This window comes from Lepidochelys olivacea, assembly GCF_965140295.1.
Source record: "Lepidochelys olivacea isolate rLepOli2 genome assembly, chromosome: 3".
Classification (NCBI taxonomy): domain Eukaryota; kingdom Metazoa; phylum Chordata; order Testudines; family Cheloniidae; genus Lepidochelys; species Lepidochelys olivacea.
In genome coordinates, this window is record NC_140413.1 from 173,429,333 (window position 1) to 173,452,177 (window position 22,845).

The 22,845-nt window shown below is 41.6% G+C and overlaps 1 protein-coding gene across 1 annotated transcript in view; it reads right to left on the minus strand.

Moving 5' to 3' along the window:
- THADA (THADA armadillo repeat containing) overlaps window positions 1–22,845 on the minus strand; it is a 288,720-nt gene that overhangs the window by 20,504 nt on the left and 245,371 nt on the right. The window contains exons 35-36 of the mRNA XM_084623532.1: window positions 22,330–22,474; window positions 16,102–16,233 (exon numbers count right to left, since the gene is read on the minus strand). Of these exons, the coding sequence (XP_084479658.1) occupies window positions 16,102–16,233; window positions 22,330–22,474 (277 nt within the window). The remainder of the gene's footprint in view (window positions 1–16,101; window positions 16,234–22,329; window positions 22,475–22,845) is intronic.

The window sequence follows — 22,845 nt, forward strand, 5'->3', positions numbered from 1 at the left end:
GATATTGTAAGCCTAACCTCTCCTGTGATCTAGCCAAGTGTTTAAGTTAATTTAGACCTCCACTAAAGTATTTCTGTTAACACTTTCATCTTACCATTGGGAATTATTTATAAAAAATTTTTTCCACTGCTAGCATGACAAGGTGATCATTAACACAGAACAGATCATGCCAAGAGAACAAAATTAAAAACATGCAAAGGTGCCACTGCAGTGGTAGAGTAAGCAACTGCCATAAATAATTCTGGCCCTCAAAACAGTCTCAACATAGTCTTACTCTTCTAAGTATAACAACAATCAAAAACACTTTACAAAAACTCAAAAAACATCTTTAAAGTTAAGGTTCTAGTCTTTCCTTGCCAAAGATTTTTTACTTGATTTCCTTATACATGAGAAATCAATTTGCTCAACAAAGTCAGTTCTGGACTTTTCCTACAGTGAGAGCTCATTTGGAACTGATTACAGAAAAAAGTAGTTTAACACATTTCAGGGTTGGAAATAAGAACCCACTGTGTCCCATGACTGCTTTTAAAAAACTAATGAAAAATAACTAAAATTTGGTGGGAAATCTATGGTACAGGAAATTAATAATCCAATAAAAAACATTTTATTTTAGGTCGCCGCTTCGACTCTGGCCCACGTGATATTATCTCAGTTGATGGCTGTTTGGTAGTTTCAGTCTAGTTCTTAATGGACAAGTATCCACATCCCTCCCTTTCACACATACACAAACATCAGGAATGACATCTTGCTTGCAGTCACACTAGCGAGATCTAGGATTGAATGGACCAGCAGACTTTACTACCATCTCATTGCGGGTGAAAGGATCTTAAGGAATCACCTCAAGAAATCCACCTCTGTGCAGAGAGAGGACTACTACCACTTAGGCCTATGCATCACTTAAGTTGTGCATAGATTTTTTGCTGGCCCTCTGCACAGGGATGAATTTCACCCTTCTTGAGGTGGTTCCTTAAGGTTAAAGTGAACACGGAGAGAAAAGAGTGAGGAAACTGAACATAATATCTGCAGCATGTGTGTTGCAGAAAAACAGAACTTCAGGCTCCACAAGTGTCAATTATGCACTTTTCATGACTATTAAGTTCAATGAAAAAAATTATTTAACCCACTCCCTGTTTCCCACAACATTAAAAAAAATAAAAATCCAGCTCTTAAGAGAAGTTATTACATTTGTTTCCTCAAGTGTGTAGTAGGACATGAGTTTTTAAAATCAAATGTTTATTTAACCGAAGCATGAAAAATTTACAAATTAGAAACTATCACAGTACCAAGATCCATGAAAAGGTATATCTCTTCTATGGCTGTGAGATAGCAAAGGTGCAGAAATAATGAACAAGAAACTTGTAAAGTTTTGTGGGTTTCCCAGCCTGTCATTTGTTCTCACTTAGTATTCAAGCCTAACCATTTATAGAACATTTAGAGAGAGACACACACACAGAGTGTGTGTACTAGTACTCTTACAATCTTACATTATTTGGTGCAAAACTGGCAAATAAAGGCTTATTATACATCTAAGTGCGTAACGTTTTAGGATAACTTGATTCTGAAAGACAACTGGGCCAGATTCTCCAGTCTGCTTCATCCACTTTGAAACACTTCGGCAGTGCAATGTGGGCAGGTTCTGACCCTTTAGAAATCTTATGGTAGGGATGTAAGTTAAAGTAGATAGAGCTCTGCTCTAATTTCTGTCAGGGCTGGGTAGCACAGGATTAGGGTTTTATAACCAGCTAGGTCCAATCTCTGCTCTGACACTATGGAGAGTTGATCCCACTATAAACTAAGTCAAATGTTATGTTTTTACATTATGTAAACTGCTTTATGTGCCCTACAATATCCCTATTTGCAATTTTCCTCTCTTCTGGAAAAAGGGGTAAACAGTGAGGTGGAAAAGTTTGCAGATGATACAAAATGACTTAATATAGTTAAGTCCAAAGCAGACTGCGAAGAGTTACAAAGGGATCTCACAAAACTGGGTGACTGGGCAACAAAATGGCACATGAAATTCATATGTTTATAGATGCAAAATAATGCATATTGGAAAACATAATCTCAACTATACACTCAAAATGATGGGGTCTAAATTAGCTGTTACCACTCAAGAAATATATTGTAGTCATTGCAGATGTTTTCAGAGAACTATCCACTCAGGCGGACTGAGGCAAGGATTACATACTTCTGAACAGGAGGAAAAAAGAACTGGATTCTTTTGCTTCCTGGCTTCCCAGTAGATGGCACCACAATGCTAACCGTCCAGAATGCTTCTTACAGGAAAGGATAAAAGAGATGTACATACATTTCCCCTCTAGTTTCATGAACATACACTATTCTTCACTGCCTGTTCTAAACGGCTGTGTAGTGTTCTAAACAGCTGTGTAGTATGCCAAAGCACTGCTAAACAGCTGCCACATTTCAGCCACTTTAGGAGGGAAATGTAGCAACTGTACTGAGGAAGGAGTGGGCTGAAGTGGCTGTGTTTATGGACAGTCCTTTATTCTGTAATTTTTCATTTATGCATATTGCACATACACTGGAGAATCTGAGTTTATATAGTAACCTGGTATGGTTTGCAAAGAGTTCTTTGATCAATGTGGATGATAAGATCTATATAAAAGTAAGACAATTACCACTGGCATTTGCTGCTCCTCTAAGCAATCAGGGGAAAAAATTAACATGAAAGAGTAACGAACTAAGATACAATTTCAATTCTTTATCAAACACAAAGTGCAACTGATTAATAAGCCAGAAAGGTGTCATCATGAAGACAAAGATTTTTTTTTACACTCTACTTTCAAAATGACAAGATATTTACTCAGGGCCATCCCTAACCATTTTGGTGTCCTACGCAGCCTCCCTGCTGGGGGGGAGGGGGGGAAGGGGGAGGCGGGGGTGTGTGGCTCCAGGCCTCTGGGGGTGGGGGGGAAGGGAGGGCCTGGCCACAGGCCTCCGCGGGGGCCAGGAGCACGTTTGGGGGGCAATGGGGAAACTGCCCCCCATCATGAGCCGGCGGAGCGGAGCGGGCTGGGTCTGGGTCGTGCCACTTCCTGCCACCTGGTGAGTGCAGGGCAGGCCCGACCCCTGCTGCAGTCCTCAGGGGAAGGGCTGGAGTGGGGGTGGGGGTTGGGGCGGAGCAGGAGCTTTGGGGAAGGAGTGGAGTGGGGGTGGGGCAGGGGCAGGACAAGGCAGGGTGGAGCAGGGGCCGGGGCAGGGGCCGGAGCAGCACACAGCTGCGTAGGGCACTAGGAAGTTTGGTGCCCAACATTTCTTGGTGCACTATGCAGCTCCATATTTTGCGTATGGGTAAGGGTGGCTCTCCCTGCATCCACTGTACATGCGGTCAGAAATCCCTCATTCACAGATTGCACAAGAATGTTCGTCTTGACCTCCAGGAAGTGGTCATTCATTAACATTTTACCCAGGCACAGCGATTCTGAACTTCCTGGGCAACTTCCTGCAGCTATAGCTGCCTTGCTTTAATCTGGCTTTGTAAATAAAAGTGAGGTATTGGCAACAACTGAAAATAAAAACAAACAGCGTGAGCCACAAACTGCACATCTAATTATAAAAGAGGTTTTCTGAGCTGAAAACTTTAAAAGATGCACATATGTAGTTATTAAATATTAATCTGGTTCGATCCTCTCCTAACTTATGGAAAACATTTGTACGCTGCTCAGCAATGAGTTTTAGTCACTGTTTGACTATGGAAACAATCATATTACCACAAAAACAATGAGGAGTCCTTGTGGTACCTTCGAGACTACCAAATTACCACAGAAACCATAATTGGTAAAAGACTTTGCCAACTATTTACAAGTAATCCTGGATACTCTGAAGAATGGCTTTGATAAAAACAATACAAAATATTTTCTATAGCACATTAACAGCTACAAACCAAAACAGCGCATCACCAAAAATATTACGATAAAGACACAAAATATATCTATTAAGGCCAACTATGATACAAATGAAAGAAACGGGCCAAATGCCACCACTGAATTTCCCCAGTACATTTACATATTTAACACTTAAGCTTTCACCTCACAAATCTCTCTGGTACTTGGTCCCTGCTTAGACACTAGTACACTGGACCAAATGCCACCTAATGATGCCTTCCAGCCATGTTCAATCCTTCATAATTGCTACCATATGTCACTTTGCTGTCTGAAACAAACTTCTTAAGTGTAGGACCAACATCATCATCAGGTAAGCAAAATCTATTACAAATGTATTCCTTTGAATCCATGATGGGTTAAATCTGTCATTGGTCCTGCAATTTCTCCTTAAATTCCTAGTCTGCTCAAATACATAAATAAAAGCATTTATTAAAATGAGTCATCACCTCAGTTTCATCTCTTCTTACACCTTGCAAATAGTATCTCTATGTATTTTAAAGATATTCACTCTAAACAGCAGTCTAAACTTTTTTTAAAATTGGAACATCATCCTCATTAACTGCAAACACCATTCTTTTCACTCTTCTACAAGCACAGGTGACATTAGTTCACCCTTTGTGATGTTACTAGCGAGCGTTCTTCCCTACTTCCACACTAAATATTCCCAGAATTCCTTACTGCATGCCCTTCTCCTTCATCAGGGAAATCTCTTTTCAAAGAGTTTTTTTTAATATATATATAGTATTCTTTTCAACAACAGTCCCAAAAACAATATTCAATCCTCTTTTGCCCTCTTGTCTTGTCTTTTCTTTTACTACTACAGTTTCAACAGTGGTGGGCACTTCAGGTAGAAAAATAGGCTCTCACTTCAGGCCCACTATTCTCTCAGGCTATGTCTACAGCCCTTTAGTGTAGCACTATGTCTGCAGTTGTAGCACTTTAGTGTAGACGCTCGCTATTGTGATACAAGGATTCTCCCATTGCTCTAGGTAATCCACCTCCCTGAAAGGGAGTAGCTAGGTCAGCAGGAGAATTCTTCTGTCAATCTAACCTGACTACACCTGGGGTTAGGGCATCATAGCTACAATGTACATTTTCAGTGTAGACCAGTCCTCAATCTGCTGTTGTTTCTCTGCAGGGAATCTCTTTTCTACTACACTCTTAGGCATCACTAAAAATACCCATGCAGGTCTTTGACCCTTATTTTCCCTTATCTTCAACCTGTGTTATCTAAAGTACCCAAGAGAGATTTTAACACCTCAGTGTGTCTCTAAATATGCAAGTCCTGCACCAACATGAAAGAATTGCCTAACAAATTCTGCTGTTGAGTAACTCGCTCCTACTTGGCCAGCATTTCCCATCAACGTTATTTGCATCACTGGGGGAGTTGCAAGAGATCATATATTTCTTAGTCACTATGGCATCCACAGGGATAGTAGTGAAGATGAGTTAACTTTGGATATATGCTTTATTTACTTTGCAACTGTGGTAATGAAAATATTGGGAAGCACTTTGAAATATCTAGCTCTGTATGCAGACGTCTGGTAAAGTATTGATATTTTATTCATAGAGCTACAAAATCTAGATATTGTTTTCTATTTCCTCATTTAGGCTGGGTTTTTTGGTCCAGTTTATCTTAAAACAAATTACATAAAATGATGGTGCCCCCATAACTTCCCTTAGGAGGGAAGAGATCTCTCTTTTTGGTATCTTCTGGTATTTATAGAGTCAGACTATTATGTCCCTTATTCCTGCTTCTCTTCTAAGATAACAATCTCTGGCTCAGTGTCCTCATATAAGGCATGGAGGCAGGGACACGTTATATTAGAACAATGGATCCTCAATTTTGATTGCAGTCTTTAGGTGCTACTGTAATGTATTATTATTATTGTTTATCAACAACAACAGTAGTCTGAATTTAAGTGCAATGTAGAAGATATATCCTGGTGGGAAACTACAAATAATTCATACTGGCATGTGAGTAACAGCATTTTAAAAGGCAGAGACAGAACCACTGGAAAAATGGTATTTGAAACAGTGGTGGACCAAAAGGTAGTTGTGTTGCAGGCTCAGCTGGAATAAGTCTTGTCTGCTTCACTAACAACTAGAGCTGATTAGATTTCAGGCACTTGTCTTGAAATTCTTCATGGATCAGCAGTACAGGACAGCTGGGTTGGAAGTTTTGCAATCACACCAGCTACTCCTGATTTGCTGACATCACCTGTGGTGGTGGTGATGAATGCCAGGTCCATTGTGTAACATCAACATCACACAGACTCCGTTATCTATTATCTCTCTTTGAAGTGATTTACTAGGTCCCTTCAGGGGTGTGTGAGTGTGAAAAACTTTGGCAAAGATTTACATTAGTTAAGGGAAAGTTTTCACAGGAAGGTGAGTGCACATGTACATTTCAGCACGTTTTTTTCTTTCCTCTTCTCTTTCTATGTTAGTATGGTTTCATCCCGATTCTCTCTCCACTTTCCCCCATTCCTTACCTCCACTACAAGATCTAGCACAAACACACACAGCTACACCTTCCTGACTCCAATCTCTTCTACCATCTCTTTAACAGGGTGTACTGGTAATACGGATGAAAGTTACTTCCCCTCTTCTATGTTAAACAGCACTCTGGCAATCCTTATGTCTTGAAGTCACCAGGGCCTGATGAAATACATCCTAGAATCCGTAAGGAGCTGACTGAGGACATATCTGAGCCATTAGCAATTATCTTCAAAAAGTCATGGAAGACGGGAGAAATTCCAGAAGACTGAAAAAGGGCAAATATAGTAATGCCAATCTATCGAAAGGGAAATAAGGACAACCCAGAGAATTACAGACCAGTCAGCTTAACTTCTGCACTCAGAAAGATAATGGAGCAAATAATTAAGCAGTCAATTTGCAAACACCTAGAAGATAAAAAGGTGGTAAATAACAGTAAGCATGGATTGGTCAAGAACAAATTGTGTCAAAATAACCTAATAGCTGTCTTTGATAGGGTAACAAGCCTAGTGGATAGGGAGAAGCAGTAGATGTGGTATATCTTGACTTTTGTTAGGCTTTTGAAACTGTCTTGCATGACCTTGTCATAAACAAACTAGGGAAATACAACTTAGGGTATGTCTTCACTACCAACGTTAAAGCACTGCGGTGGCACCAGCGCTGGGAGAGAGTTCTCCCACCACAGTAAAAAACCCACCCCCATGAGGTGAGTAACTACCGGCACTGGGAGCACGGCTCCCAGCACTGGTGCACTTTGTCCTTGTTGAATTTCATCTTATTTTCTTCAGACCATTTCTTCAGTTTCTTCAGATCATTTTGAATTTTAATCCTATCCTCCAAAGCACTTGCAACCATTCCCAGCTTGGTATTGTCTGCAAACTTTGTACGTGTACTCTCTCTGTCATTATCCATATCATGGATGAAAGAAAAGGAGGACTTGTGGCACCTTAGAGACTAACCAATTTATTTGAGCATAAGCTTTCGTGAGCTACAGCTCACTTCATCGGATGCATACCGTGGAAACGCTCAGGGGTATGTTTTTTCACATCCCTGAGCGATGCAGGTTTCAGTGCTGTAAAGTGGCAGTGTAGACAAGGCCCTCGAAGGAGTGACTAAAAGGTGGGTGCATGACTGGTTGGAAAACCGGTCACAGGGAGTAATCATCAGTGATGCACAATCAAGCTGGAGGGGCATATTAAGTAGGGTCCCACAGGATCAGTTCTGGGTCCAGTTCTCTTTAATATCTTCATCCATGATATGGATAATGACAGAGAGAGTACACGTACAAAGTTTGCGGACAATACCAAGCTGGGAATGGTTGCAAGTGCTTTGGAGGATAGGATTAAAATTCAAAATGATCTGAACAAACTGAAGAAATGGTCTGAAGAAAATAAGATGAAATTCAACAAGGACAAATGCAAAGTACTCCACTTAGAAGGAACAAGCAGTTGCGCACATACAAAATGGGAAATGACTAGGAAGGAGTACCGCAGAAAGGGATCTGGGGTCATAGTGAATCACAGGCTAAATATGAGTCAATAGTGTAACACTGTTGCAAAAAAAGCAAACATCATTCTGGGATGTACTAGCAGGAGTGTTGTAAGCAAGACACAAGAAGTAATTCTTCCACTCTACTCTGTGCTGATAAGGCCTCAACTGGAGTATTGTGTCCAGTTCTGGGTGCCACATTTCAGGAAAGATGTGAACAAACTGGAGAAAGTCCAGAGAAGAGGAACAAAAATGATTAAAGGTCTAGAAAACATGACCTATGAGGGAAGATTGAAAAATTTGGGTTTGTTTAGTCTGATAAAGAGAAGACAGGGAGGGAACATTATAACAGTTTTCAAGTACATAAAAAGTTACAAGGAGGAGGGAGAAAAATGATTCTGAGGATAGGAGAAGCAATGGGCTTAAATTGCCGCAAGGGTAGTTTAGGTTGGACATTAGGAAAAACTTCCTGTCAGGGTGGTTAAGCACTGGAATAAACAGCCCAGGGAGGTTGTGGTATCTCCATCACTAGAGATTTTTAAGAGTAGGTTAGACAAACACCTGTCAGGGATGGTCTATACTTAGTCCTGCCATGAGTTCAGGGCATGTGAAGGATGACCTCTTTAGGTTCCTTCCAGTCCTACGATTCTATGATCCAAACAATGAAATCAGCAATACTGCAGTGGCCCTAAAAAATCTCGTTTTCTTCTTGCTTGCTTTTAGATCAAGCTATAGTTTTATTTTTTAATTTCCATTCCAGCTTCATCACCTATGAAAAACAAAATCATTGTATTTTTAAGAGAACAGCACATTGTGGAACTTTTTTGGGGGACGGGGGAGAGTGGGGGCAGACAGGGAAGGTGATTCACAGGTAGAAAGGTTTCATAAAAACAGTTTGATTCTGTCAAGAAATTGAGATTTCCCACACATACATTTTCTGTAAATCTGCTGAAAATTATTTTCACTCATTTTTTTTTCAGTAGCACACTTTTTTTTTACACTATATCCCCCCCTCAGTTTACATTTTTAATCACTATATACCAAGTAAGGGTTACTCAAAGGCTGATAACCTGTAGGCAAACTTTTAGTCTGATGCAGTAAAATAGGACTGAGATATTACAAGCCAGGACTAATCACATTACAAAACAAGGCTGATAGTGTTACTGATATTTAGGGTGACCATACATCCCGTTTTGGCCAGAACAGTCCCTTTTTTAAGCCCCATCCTGGCTGTCCCAACTTCTTTGGCAAAACTGGGCATTCTCCCATTTGCTCTTGCCAACTGATCATCAAGCTAAAGTGGGGTGCGACCCCTAGTGGGGCATGGAGGAATATGCTGGGTGGGGGGAGCAGCAACGCCAGCCCTGTGCGGGAGGGAGGGCTCTGGAGAGTGGCTTCGGCCAGGCTGGCCCCATGTGGGCAGGCGGCAGGGGGCCTTCGGCGGCCCAGTGTAGGCGGGCAGCAGGGGGCTTGGGTAGGCTCCACATGTGGAGGAGGGAGAAGGGCTTTGGGCTGGCCCCTGTGGTGTCCTGTTTTTCCTTTGGGAAATTATGGTCATAGTACTAAAAGAAGAAAAGGAGTACTTGTGGCACCTTAGAGACTAACAAATTTATCTGAGCCTAAGCTTTCGTGAGCTACAGCTCACTTCATCGGATGTATGCATGCATCCGATGAAGTGAGCTGTAGCTCACAAAAGCTTAGGCTCAAATAAATTTGTTAGTCTCTAAGGTGCCACAAGTACTCCTTTTCTTTTTGCGAATACAGACTAACACGGCTGCTACTCTGAAACTGGTCACATTACTGATACTGTATTGAGCGCCCTAATGATCTTCAGTGATACATCCTGGGATAACAGCATCCAAATCTGCTCTCTAGTATGGTGATTTCTGTTCCTCAGTGGACACTGTCAGGCAAGTGAGTAGACCTTCAGTGGAACTCAATCAGCAAGGCTGGGGGTGCTTCATTCCTCCAGGCCAGCTCCACAGTGAAGCAACCAGTCTCATTTCCCTCTTACTCTCTCTGAATGTGAGTTTTCTGATGAAGGCATGAGAGGGGAAAAATAGAGATGGACTGACAGCTTCAGAATAGCCTGATACAATGTGAATTCAATGAAAAAACAACAAAAAGTCTAACACTGTCAGTAAATTTAACTAATTTGAAATAATTATTTTGCCCTAGGTGAAAAGTAAAACAATGTAGCCCAACCCTAATTGTTACTGAGACTACAAATGCTGCAGTATTGCAATTGGTTTGACAGGTTTAAGCAAGAGACAGCAAGAATGCAGTGATGCATACAAGACGTTCATTCACACGCTGAACTGTGAATCCTGTGTCTTTCCTCATACAAACTTTAGATGAAGTCTTAGAGCTCTGCCCTCTAAGTTAAAACAAAACTTCCTTTACAATTTGGGGGAATGGGGTGGAGAATTCCTCCTTGGCTCATCCCCTGCCTTTAACAACTACTGCCACCAGTCCTCTGTTAATAAGAGGTGCCCCCAGATTTCCCTCAACTCTTACATACTGGCTCCTGGAAATGATAAGCAACACTTACATAGTACATTACATTGTCAAAGTGAAGCACAAACATTAGCCACAGTGGTTAATCTTCAGCCCCTGGGGAGTCTATTATTCTATGTTCTCACTATGAGAGAGAGCAAAAACAACACTTTGTATACGTGTGTGTGTGTAAAATGGTAAGAGAACATTGTATTGTCTCTCTCACCATATAGTCTCCCATACTCTGCACTTTAGTAGTGACAGTGAAACTAACATCCCAATAGCTGAAGAGTCTGTGTTTGTACTTCAAAGGTTGGGATATTAGTCATTTGCACTGAGTGACCGCTTTTCCTAGATGACAGAGACATAGCAGGGGGCAGCACTGAAATCAGGAGAGGTAGCTTTGAATTGCCCTGTGTTCAAATAAGGACTTCTGGCACATTCATGTTATTTGTTGATACTTTCTTATTGGTAAAAAATTGGAATGTAAATTCAGATTAGGATTGTCCTAATTCAGCTGTCTTTCAGTATTTGATTAATGTAATATATCCAAGGAGGCTGTTCATGCAGGATAGCTGTTCCTGAAGGTTCATATAAGGTTCAAACTGGTCCTGTTTTCCCTACCAAAGAGTACAGTAGTGGGGAGTGTGTGTCTCTGTATAGAATCAGAATTGTAGGATTTAAGGGGACCTCAAGAGGTCAACTAGTCCAGTCCCCTGCATTCATGGTAGGACTAAGTATTATCTAGACCATCCCTGACTGGTGTTTGTTTAACCTGCTCTTAAAAGATCTCCAGTGACAGAGATTCCACAACTTCCCTAGGCAATTTATTCCATTGTTTACCACCCTGACAGTTAGGAAGTTTTTCCTAATGTCCAACCTAAACCAGCTGTGTTGCAATTTAAGACCTTCTTCTCCTATCCTCAGAGATTAAGAAGAATATTTTTTCTCCCTCCTCCTTGTAATAACTTTTTATGTACTTGAAAACTCTTACATTATCCCCTCTCCATCTTCTCTTTCCCAGACTAAACAAACTCAAATTTTTCAATCTTCCCTCATAGGTCTTGTTTTCTAGACCTTTAATCATTTTTGTTGCTCTTCTCTGGACTTTCTCCAGTTGTTCACATCTTTCCTGAAATGTGGCACCCAGAACTGGACACAATACTCCAGTTGAGGCCTTATTAGCACAGAGTAGAGTGGAAGAATTACTCCTTGGGTCTTGCTTACAACATTCCTGCTAATACATCCCAGAATGATGTTTGCTTTTTTTGCAACAGTGTTACATTGTTGACTCATATTTAGCTTGTGATCCACTCTGACCCCCCAGATCCCTTTTTGCAGCACTCCTTACTAGACAGTCATTTCCCATTTTGTATGTGTTCCTTCCTAAGTGGAGTACTTTGCATTTGTCCTTATTGAATTTCATCCTATTTACTTTAGACCATTTCTCCAGTTTATCCAAATCATTTTGATTTTTAATCCTCTCCTACAAAGCACTTGCAACCCCTCCCAGCTTGGTATCGTCCGCAAACTTTATACGTGTACTCTCTCCGTCATTATCCAAATCACTGATGAAGATATTGAACAGAACTGGCCCCACAACTGATCCTTGCAGGACCCCACTCAATATGCCCTTCCAGCTTGACGGTGAACCACTGATAACTATTCTCTGGGAACAGCTTTCCAACCGTTATGCAACCACCTTATAGTAGCTCCATCCAGGTTGTATGTATCAAGATAGATCTAGTCTTAACTTTGACTCTGCTTCTACCAGATGAGATATTTGAAATTTGAGTCTACATATTAATAGCAAATTATGAGTTTGGTTGTTTGGTGCACTTTCCTATACTTTCTGCCACATTAGTGATGTCTGTGTTACACATGTGGCAAGTGTGAGCTGGTGTGAGACCATATGTATCTCTTTTGGGTTGTGCAGTATGTTTGTAGAATAATGAGATCAGAGGTAAATGATCCTTCTGTACATTTTAGTCTGGTTTTATGCCCAATAACAACTACAACCATACACGGTTCTTTGACATATTACATGACCTCCTTGAAGAACAAATGCATTATAATTTAGTACTATACACTAGTGTTTTTCAACTTTCTTTCATTTGCGGACCTCTAAAAAATTTCAAATGGAGGTACGGACCCCTTTGGAAATTCAGCCTATGCTCCGCGGACCACTACCATAGAAGTTTTAGACTGAAAACTGCCTAAACAGAATTCAACTATGAATGTTCCACGTGCTTGGCATGGCATTTGACTCAACATGAAAAAGGGTGCTTAGGTGTGGGCTTCTAAGGTAATGACAAAAAGAAAAGGAGGAGGAAGTGAGCTGTAGCTCACGAAAGCTTATGCTCTAATAAATTGGTTAGTCTCTAAGGTGCCACAAGTCCTCCTTTTCTTTTTGCGAATACAGACTAACACGGCTGTTACTCTGAAACCTAAGGTAATGACAACACTTCCGGGTTTTACCTGTAGGTGGGATATTCACATACTTTTGATTGATCAGAAAAACAGAATGCCTTTTCTGGGATCTGAAACTTTATTTTCATTGTCACCTTTCATAGATCCCGTAGACATAGTCTGCGGATCCTGATGGGTTCGTGGATCACAGGTTGAAAATCACTGCGATACTCCATGGTTTTTGATAATTGCAGTGCTCAGCTCCATCTGCTGGCTAATCCATGCAGCTGCATGTCAGAGTTAGTTTTAGATGGCAGTGGCAGAAATAGAGACAAATTAATAAGAATAATATAAAGCAGTTACCAACATGACAATGGTGTGTAAATAAAACTTTTGTCCCTCTTGTGGATTGGAAGGAAAAGTGCACAGAAGAGCATCTTTTCTGAGAGAGACGGTGCTAAACCAAAAAACACATTTCTTGTTTATACACTAGTGTTACTTTCCAATACTGTCAGTAGACTGAAGTTCATTTTATATATATTTTAATTTATTTTGAAAAGCTGGATTTAATTTTGTTGCAAAAATTGATTCAGATGCGGATGGCTGCTGCCATTTTTCTGAGAAAGTCGTGACACATGGAAACCAAACTGTCTAATTAGGAGCAAGATTGATTATTGTTTTGTTTGCCTAGAATGGAAGCTTGTCAGGTAGTTAAGTCTTACTAATGACCTCCACATTACAAACCCAGTCAATGACTAAAGTTATTGGATGTATACTGACTTTGTTATTGCTTCCTCATGCACTGAGGTGTAAACTTCTGTGGGATTGTTTTATTGCTGTTAGTGTGAGGGAGGGCACAAGTAGTATTGTTTTCAGTGTAAATGTATAGTAGTTTCTTTTAAACCTAATTAAGTTGGTGACCCATGGCTGTGTACTGTCGAGACCCATTCACAGCCCTATTGCTTATCCCAGAGTTTACTCCTTAAGAGAAAGATGATTTAAATGAAGGAACAGGGACCTTCCTTCCTATATTCATGGTCATTTTCCTGAATATCCTGAGATATTCAGGTAATTCAATGCTGGAATGAAAGCTGCATCGATTACTGTTTCATTTTCAGTTTAGCTTTGTTGTTTACAAAGGAAGAAATGTCTTGAGTGAGGCTGTGGGCTTGTTGAGATTAGAAACATTTCACCTGTTTAAATAAATCATTTTATAATAGTTCTGGTTAAATGTTTGAAAACCTCTAACGTAGATGCCCTTAAATGGGTTAGCCCTAATACTGATAAACTTAAGACCCATTTAAGTGTATCTATATTAGGAGCTAGAACCAGATTAACTAGACTGGTTTAACATTGGTTTAGTTAAATTGTTGTAGACTGGGGGGTTAGAACTGTAAAGGGGGATAAATTTTTTAGATGGGCCTATGTAATTTAGCACCCTAAATCCCTTTTTCAAAAGTAGTATATGTATGTAGGAGCCTAAGTCTCATTGAAAATCAATGGGATTTTTAGGCTCCTAAGTGCCTAAATCACTTTTGAAAACAGGACCAGGGCTCCTAATATAAGAAGAAAAATATAAGATTTTCCACTGAATGCATCTGATGAAGTGAGCTGTAGCTCACGAAAGCTTATGCTCAAATAAATTTGTTAGTCTCTAAGGTGCCACGAGTACTCCTTTTCCTTTTATAATCACTCACGTTAACCAGTGTTCTTGGAGAAGAAGAAAAATTACAAGGTTTAACAATAAGCTTTAAAAGCTTTCATTGTAGGACCTTAAAATCACAAAATGTATGAAAACAGAATGCTTGCCACCCATTTCTCATTCTGATCTATACAGAAATTAAACTTCCATGGTCAATTACTTTCATTTCCATAGTAAGATATGATGCCAAAGAAACAGGATTAGTCAAAATAGTGTAAGAGATACCACCCAAGTCCTATGGAATAAAATTCAAGCTTAGTTAAATCTAATAATAGTCTTTGAGCTTTTTTTGTAAACTAATAAACATAGTACAGATGAGCAAACTGAGGCAGAGAGAACATAAGGGATCTGTGATGATTTGGGGAATCTATGTACAATATATGAATTCTGGTTGCTATTATGAAGTAATTGTAGTGTTGTGGAATGCCTCCATATGTATATCTACCATGGTCAGGTAAGACCTAGCACATACCCAGCCCTAGGGACAGTGGCGAGTACTTAACTTTAGTGATTGTGCTTTAGTGACCAGACAATAGACATGCTAAGAAGGTTTGCTGGACCTGAGAGAAGATAGTTTCTACTAGTATGCAGGCGAAGGGGAAGCGAAGAGAGTGGAAAGTTAGGAGCAGCAAGATGAAGGGACAGAGGCAACAAAGGAGGAGTTTTAAAAGGAATCACAGAAAGAAGGCTCAGACATACACCTAGGAAGCATGGGGCAGAAGAGACGAAGGGGATGGATGGATGGCCCCATATGACTCTGACCCCAGCCCAACAAATGCTTTTGGATTAGTGAGAAAACTTCTGGGAGAAGGTATGTTGAAGCTACGGGGGAGTCTGAGCAGTCAGCACTGGTCTAGGGGCTGGGCAGGGGGCCGCATGGTCACAGCTTTCAGGAGAAGGTGCCAGACCAAAGATTCACACTCTAAAAATGTGTTGAGAGGCCCTAACACAGCAGCAATGGCTAGGCTCCAATCAGACTCTGTGTGCTTAAAACACCAGGGGTTCAGCAGCTGGTTCCCTTCACAGCAGTCTGGGAAGTGGTCACAAGGGGGCTCTTCCCAAGGTCCCACCAATCAATCAGTAGCTAACTGCTTGTCTACACTGGCACTTTACGGCACAGCAACTTTCTCACTCAGGGTGGAGGTGTTTTTTTTTTCAAGAGTGCTGGGAGAGCATTGTTTCCCAGTCCCCTGCCACCTCATGTTAAAAGTATTTCTGCTGTACTGCCCTGGGGTCTAAGTAGCCTCTTCCATTCCTTATCTCCAGTTATGATTTAATATAAATGGATCAGGATTTCCAAAATTACTACTTATACCAGAGCCAGTCTGACTCATTACAGGAAGAACCATCTCTAAGTACTGTAGCAGTCCTTCCTAAATAACCACATAACTATATTCACATTATACCAAGAAACGTAAAAAATAAAAAATGTGGGGGTTAAACCTCCATAATTGACCATTTTCTTCTACAGTATGCAATGTCACACTGTTACAAGAGATGTGAGAGTCACTTTACACTGCCCTTTGTGCTGAAAAGAGAAATATTTTCTTCTCTCAAGTACCCAGTAATGTCCAAGTCAACAGAAAAGTTACCAAACTGTACCTGTTTTGTTAGAGATGTTGCTTTGGGACTGGGCCACCCTGATGACATCAGCAGCTGTATCCCTTACTATCAGCTCTTCACTCTGCAAGAGCAGAACTACGCATTTCCACATGGCAAGTGTGCTGGAGAGACCTGAACATTTACAAAGAGGCAAGGCGTTTAGAATTTTGCTTCTTACAGATAAATCAGAACAGTTACAGAAATATTTATGTTCACATCTAAAAATGACAAAATTTAGTGAAACACACACAAAAAGGGGAGGAGAAGGGGAGAAAAGAGGAGGACTTGTGGCAATTGTAGTCAAAATGCTGTTTGCTCTATAATGCTGAAGTCTGAACAGCCAACCTATTTTTCCCACCTTTTCTTCTCTTATCTCCCCTTGATAGTTGGCCCTGTCTGGTCCCAGGAGTAGGTAGCTGGGGAGAGGGAGCATCAAACCAGTGCTGGGATACTCAGAGTGTTGGGTAACAACTAATGCTCTGAAATTTCTGCAGTTCCTGTGAGTGTGGAATTCTTGCTGGGCATTAGTAGAGTGCTGCTAATGTGCGGGTGAGGATCCAGCAGGTCCTTGAAGTAATTTCTTTTGGCTGGAGGCTCTGTCTGGAGGTGTCTGGGGAACAGCAATATGTTGGTGTGACCCTAAGGGGCTGTATTAAGAAAGCTTGCTTGATAGTACTGCTCTCTGGAGCACCTCAGCTGAATTTTTTGCTCAGGTTGTGAATATAATTGATAAAGAGAATATACTGGGACTTCTCTTGAAAAAGTGACTAGCTGCTGACCACGCCATATCACAGATTACACTGTGGAGATTGGGCGGCAATGCAGTGGTTGCCTAGGTTTATTTTCTTCCACATTGATGTAGGGGAAAGAACTTTTCTGTCAGGTTCTCCCTCAGAGTTTTGTATGATGGAGGCTTAGGTGGAAAGTTAAACCCATGTTATTGCTTGCGCATAGTGGGAGATTCTTCAGTCTTGTGTACCCAGTAGGGTTGCCAACCCTCCGGGTCTCGCTGGGAGTCTCTTGGAATTGGGTTCTATCTCCTGGAGGCTACTGAAGCCAAACGGGGAAATCTTAGGCTGCTAAAAGTCAGGTGGCGCAGCGGGGTTAAGGCAGGCTCCCTGCCTGCCCTGGCCCCGCGCCGCTCCTGGAAGTAGCCGGCACGTCCCTGCGGCCCCTGAGGAAAGCGGGGGAGCTCCATACGCTGCCTCTGCCCTGAGCGCCGACTCTGCAGCTCCCATTGGCCGGGAACTGCGGCCAATGGGAGCTGCGGGGGCAGTGCCTGAAGGCAGGGGCAGCCCACACAGCATCCTGGTCCCTCCCACAGGGGCCACAGCAACATGCTGGCTGTTTACAGGAGTGGCTCAGCGCCAGGACAGACAGGGAATCTGCCTTAGCCCCACTGCGCCGCCAACTGGGAGCCGCCCAAGGTAAGTGCCACCGGGCTGGAGCCTGCACCCCAACCCCTGCCCTCTCCCACACTCTGAACCTCTCGGCTCCAGCCCAGAGCCCGCACCCCCTGCCCCAGTCTGATGAAAGTGAGTGAGGGTGGGGGAGAATGAGCGATGGAGGGAGGGGGGAATGGAGTGAACAGACTGGGCCTTAGTGAAGGGGCAGGGCCTCGGGGGAAGGGGTGGTGCAGGGCAAGGGTGTTTGGGTTTGTGTCATTAGACAGTTGGCAACCCTAGTACCCAGGGAAACTGGCTATCATACTGTAGCAGAATAATTATTCGACTATAGCTATTTCAGTATAGCTTCCCTCGCATACACACACATGGACACACTATTTCAGAATTAACTACTCCACTTTAAAAACTCTAGAATCAGGGTACTTTTATTCTGGAATAGTTTCCACACAAGGGGGGTTACACCAGAACAGCTATAGCAGAATAATTATTCAGCTATAACTATGCCAGCCAATTTCTCTGTGTAAACAAGTTCTTACTGTGTCCCCAAAAGAAATATGGCAAAACCAAAAATGGTCTCTTTGGAAAGGCTTCTTTTCTTGACTCCTCAGGCAACACTAAGCAAAGGTAGAGAGGAGAGTCCAGATCATTCCCCTGAGTAATACGATCCTTTTCCCTCTAAGAAACATTTTCTTTTTGTATTTATTTCTCTGATTGCCTGAAGCTGTTTAGTATTAGAAGTTTTTTTTAAAAAAAAGGCTATCTTAAAACATCAGCCATTGAACAAACTGATAGTAGAATCAGGTATAAATTGCCAACCTCTCTTACCCAGGTTTAGCACAAGCACAGCTCCACAATCTTCCAGAGTCAGGTTTCAGAGTAGTAGCCATGTTAGTCTGTATCCGCAGAAAGAAAAGGAGTACTTGTGGCACCTTAGAGACTAACTAATTTATTTGAGCATAAGCTTCCGTGAGCTGCAGCTCACTTCATTGGAGCTGTAGCTCACAAAAGCTCATGCTCAAATAAATTTGTTAGTCTCTAAGGTGCCACAAGTACTCCTAATCTTCAAGAGTGTGGCTCCCGATTTACACCTGTGTAACTGACAGCAGAATCAGGCCCTTTACTTGGTATCATCTTTCTGTGTGATACATTTAGTGTTTGTGAAAGATGCCAGACTGTCAGCTCTCTAGAAAACATGCAGGATGAACAGTCCCTCTTCCTGTCTTAACTCAGGCCTGCTTGCGCCCTCTTCTTGGGAAGAAATGCTAGGTCAGACTGCCTACTCTTCAGGCCTTGGCCTTGTTGATAAGACTATCAACCAGGGTGCCAATTAATGCCAATTTTGTTTTCAAAGTGGGACACATGTCTGCCAGAAAAGGACTAGAATTACTGACTCATTTCACATTGCCACTTAACAGACACCCGGTAGGAAAATTTTAATCACTGCTAACAGTAGCCCAGTTCATACCAGTGACAGAGATGAAAACTTCAATATTCCCATACCAGTCATTCAAACACCCCAGTCTCCCTCATTTTATATTAATGATAACATCCGTCTTATTACTGGCTCTAACTTTGGTTCTAGGAGTCAAGATTTCCAAATGTGATAATCTCAGGCAAAATACATAAATGCTGCATCTACCTGGTACCAAAGGATTAGCATAGATTTAGCCTAGCTAAATGGTATCAATACCATTTAACCGACTCGTTTCCAAACAAACAGTTTATTGTCTCATTTTTAGCTCTTCTGACATCTCAGAAGACAAGATATGTCCATTTTATATATTAAGCAAAAATATGCTAATTTCTCTTCCCACTTTCTTTCAAAATTAATTTACCTTGAAAGTCTATGAGTCAATGCTAAATTGGCATTACATCAAAGCTCAGCTTTCAAAGGCTCTGTATATGTTATCAAACATATGGAATACATATACTCTACATATGTTCTTAATGGGTTGCGTAAGTTTGTTTATTATCTGATCAAATTCCACCATCCAGCACTCACATCATTTTATTATGTTGTATATTCTGTTAAACAATTCAACAGCCAGAGTCTAAAAGTTTCCAGTTAGGCCAAGGTAAGAGAGGACATACTACAACTAGCTAGGATGCCCACACGCTTCATGTTGGGGGTCCAAGCTGATTGTTTGAGAAGGTCAGGATGGAATTTCTTTCCCCCACCTCCTATGTACGTAACTGCACAGATGGCTGGACACATTATGGAAATTTCTCACTTTCATCTGAACCACAAGCTACTGGTCACAGATGGAGGCAGCATACCAGAGTAGCTGGACCCGCGTTCTGCACCAGGATGGTAACGCCTATGTCTGTATAGGTAAGTTAAATAGTGAGATAAATAGTAGTATAAGTAACTTAAATGCTGAGGGACAGGAAGGTGGAGCTGTACCAGGAAAAACAACTAAAAGAGGGCTTTAAGAAGTTGTACAGTAAAGTAGGGGCTAGAGGGACAAAGAGTTAAAAAACAGGTGTCAAGACGCTGGCTGGCTCACAGAAGTGGCAATGGGACATAGAGTGTCAACTAAGAATCACTTATTCAAATCCATTTCAGCAGCAAGTGAAAATAGCTACCATCTGAAGGCTGCTTTGTGACTTGAGTAAAAGGAGTTGATGGTATTAGTCCAGTTCTAAGGACACCTGTGTTCATAGCACACAAAACTCACTGCCACTACAGTTGGCAGCACTGCTGGAAATCGAAGTAGAAAGGCCAAAGAAAGTCTGGGCATGGAGATCAGATTCACCTCTCACCCATCTCACTTTGGCTTGTTTGTGAGAGAAAATTGGCAATGCCACCATTTATGCTGTGCCTGTTTTGTGTATCACTAAAGAATATTGATTTCCAGGACTGTCAGTGTGGCACCGTTTTTTTTTTTTTTTTTGCACTATCTTCACTCCCTCCCAACCATTTATTTATTTAAAGAACTTTGAAGCCAAGCCAGACCAATACAATCTTCACGGCATATCCCCGCCATCCTGTCATAGACACAAGATCAGGGACGACAGCTTTTAGATGACAGACTAATGTGCAATGGATAAACATTATCTATTTTATATATCCTTCACTAGAGCTGGGCAAAAAAATTTGGATGAATAGTTTATTTACAGAAATACGCAGTTTTGGGTCAACCAAAACGATTTGTAAATTCACCAAATATTATTGTCCCACATTTTTTTGGGGAGGCGGGGCTATATTCACGAGGGGACTTCGGAGCCATTCACAAAACAGCCTCTGCCTTATAGCATTGTGATTCTAGCACTCACTGGAGATGTGCGAGATCCAGCTGCTAGGCGGAGGTGTGGCCAGGCAGCTCTGCGCACTGCCTCTGCCCAGAGCGCTGGCTTTGCAGTTCCCATTGGCCGGGAACCACAGCCAGCAGGAGCTGAGGGGGTGGTGCCTGCAGGCGGAAGCAGCACGCAGAGCTCCCTGGCCATGCCTCCGCCTAGCAGCTGAGCGAGGGGGATGTCGCTGCTTCCGGGGAGCCTCCCAGATAAGCACCACCGAGAGCCCGCCTCACCCCGTCCCGTGCCCCAACCCCCTGCCTCCTTCCACACACAAACTCTGCTGTCGGGGGGTGGGGGTCCAAGACTGCCCCAGCAGCGGCCAGTGCACCAGGCACAGGGGCTGCCTGAGCTGTCCCTGAGCCAGGTGCACCGGCCGCTGTGGAAGTCACAAAGGTCACAGAAAGTCACGGAATCTGTGACAAACTCACAGCCTTAGCTATGGGTTATTGTGGGGTAGAGCTCTCTCAATCTCTTCCATTGAAGCTGTTCCACTTTCCATGATAAATATTCAGGTACTGGAGCAGGGACTGGAACCTGGATGTCCCCTCTCCCAGGTAAACACCCTAATCAACTTGCTAGAGAGTCATTCTCACTCTCTTCTCTCTTTCTACATGGTAACAACAGTATTTTATAGGAGGAACCAAATATGGGACACTTTGGCTTGTTTGTGAGAGAAAATTGGCAATGCCACCATTTATGCTGTGCCTGTTTTGTGTATCACTAAAGAATATTGATTTCCAGGACTGTCAGTGTGGCACTGTTTTTTTGGTTTTTTTTTTTGCACTATCTTCACTCCCTCCCAACCATTTATGGGAACCAAATATGGGACAAAAGCAAAAATGTTTTCAGAGATGTTCATGCATGAATTTGTGGGCTCAAAACTTTTTCAGTTTCGTTAATACAACCAGATAAATAAAGTAGCAAAGGAATGTCTGACTTGCAAGCTTCTCCATGCTCACAGATTCCTAGAGTGAAATCCCGATCCAATGAAGTCAATGGAAATCTTACCATTGACTTTAGTGGGGCTAGGATTCCACCCATAGATTTTGAGGTCAGAAGGAATTTCCTGATTAACACAGACCATAGAACTTCATCTAGTAATTCCTGCTTTGAATACAATAACCTGTGGTTGAACTAGAACGTATTTTTCAAAAAGACATCCAATCTTGATTTCAAAATTTCAAGTAATGGAAAATTCACATCTTTTTGTCAGGTGTGCCGATGGTTAATTGAATTTTCACAGTTTCAACTTTCAGCCATTGGATCTTGTTATGTCTTTTTCTGCTACACTAAGGAGCCCACTAGTAAATTATTGTTCCACATTAATTCAGTAAACCGAAACATGCAATCAGCTGTTCCAATATTGAAAGGGTCAATTTAAAGTTTTAAGTCTTTCATAATAACTGACTTTTATGATTAAAACATATTCAATATATAAAATATCATGTGCTTTTGAGTTTCACTTATTCCAGTCTCTGAAGTGTTCCATGAGAATATTGGTGCTTAATCTTAGAAATTTACTCACCAAGGATAAGTTTCTGATTGGTCAGGAAAAGTGGTGTAATATTTCTGAGGACTTCTGCAGCTGCCAATCGTATATCTGTTTGTTGCTCATCTCCACAACAAGAAGTTACTAACTGAACCCACTGTCTCATTTCGGATTCCATAAACTGAAAGCACAGAAATGCATCTGAGTATTCTATAGTACAATTTAGAGCGGATTCTGAATCACACTAAACTACAAACTATTAAATTAACTCTTTTCTAAAGCAGGGGCCGAAGTCCTCCCTGCCAATAATGAGCCACAGAATGCAAATCAAATAAAAAGAAATACTTAAATAGGTGGAAATCACGCGTCATGCTTTAGTAATGAACATAAAATACTCCATATATAGGTAACCGTCTTAAGACTCCATGATTTACACTGATTATCATAGCAACTCTTGTTAGCATTGCTATAGGTTGGGTTGTGCCAACAGTTCCACTATAAACTTCTTTTTTCAAGGTTCATCATGAATTTCATTGTAACAAGATATTCCAG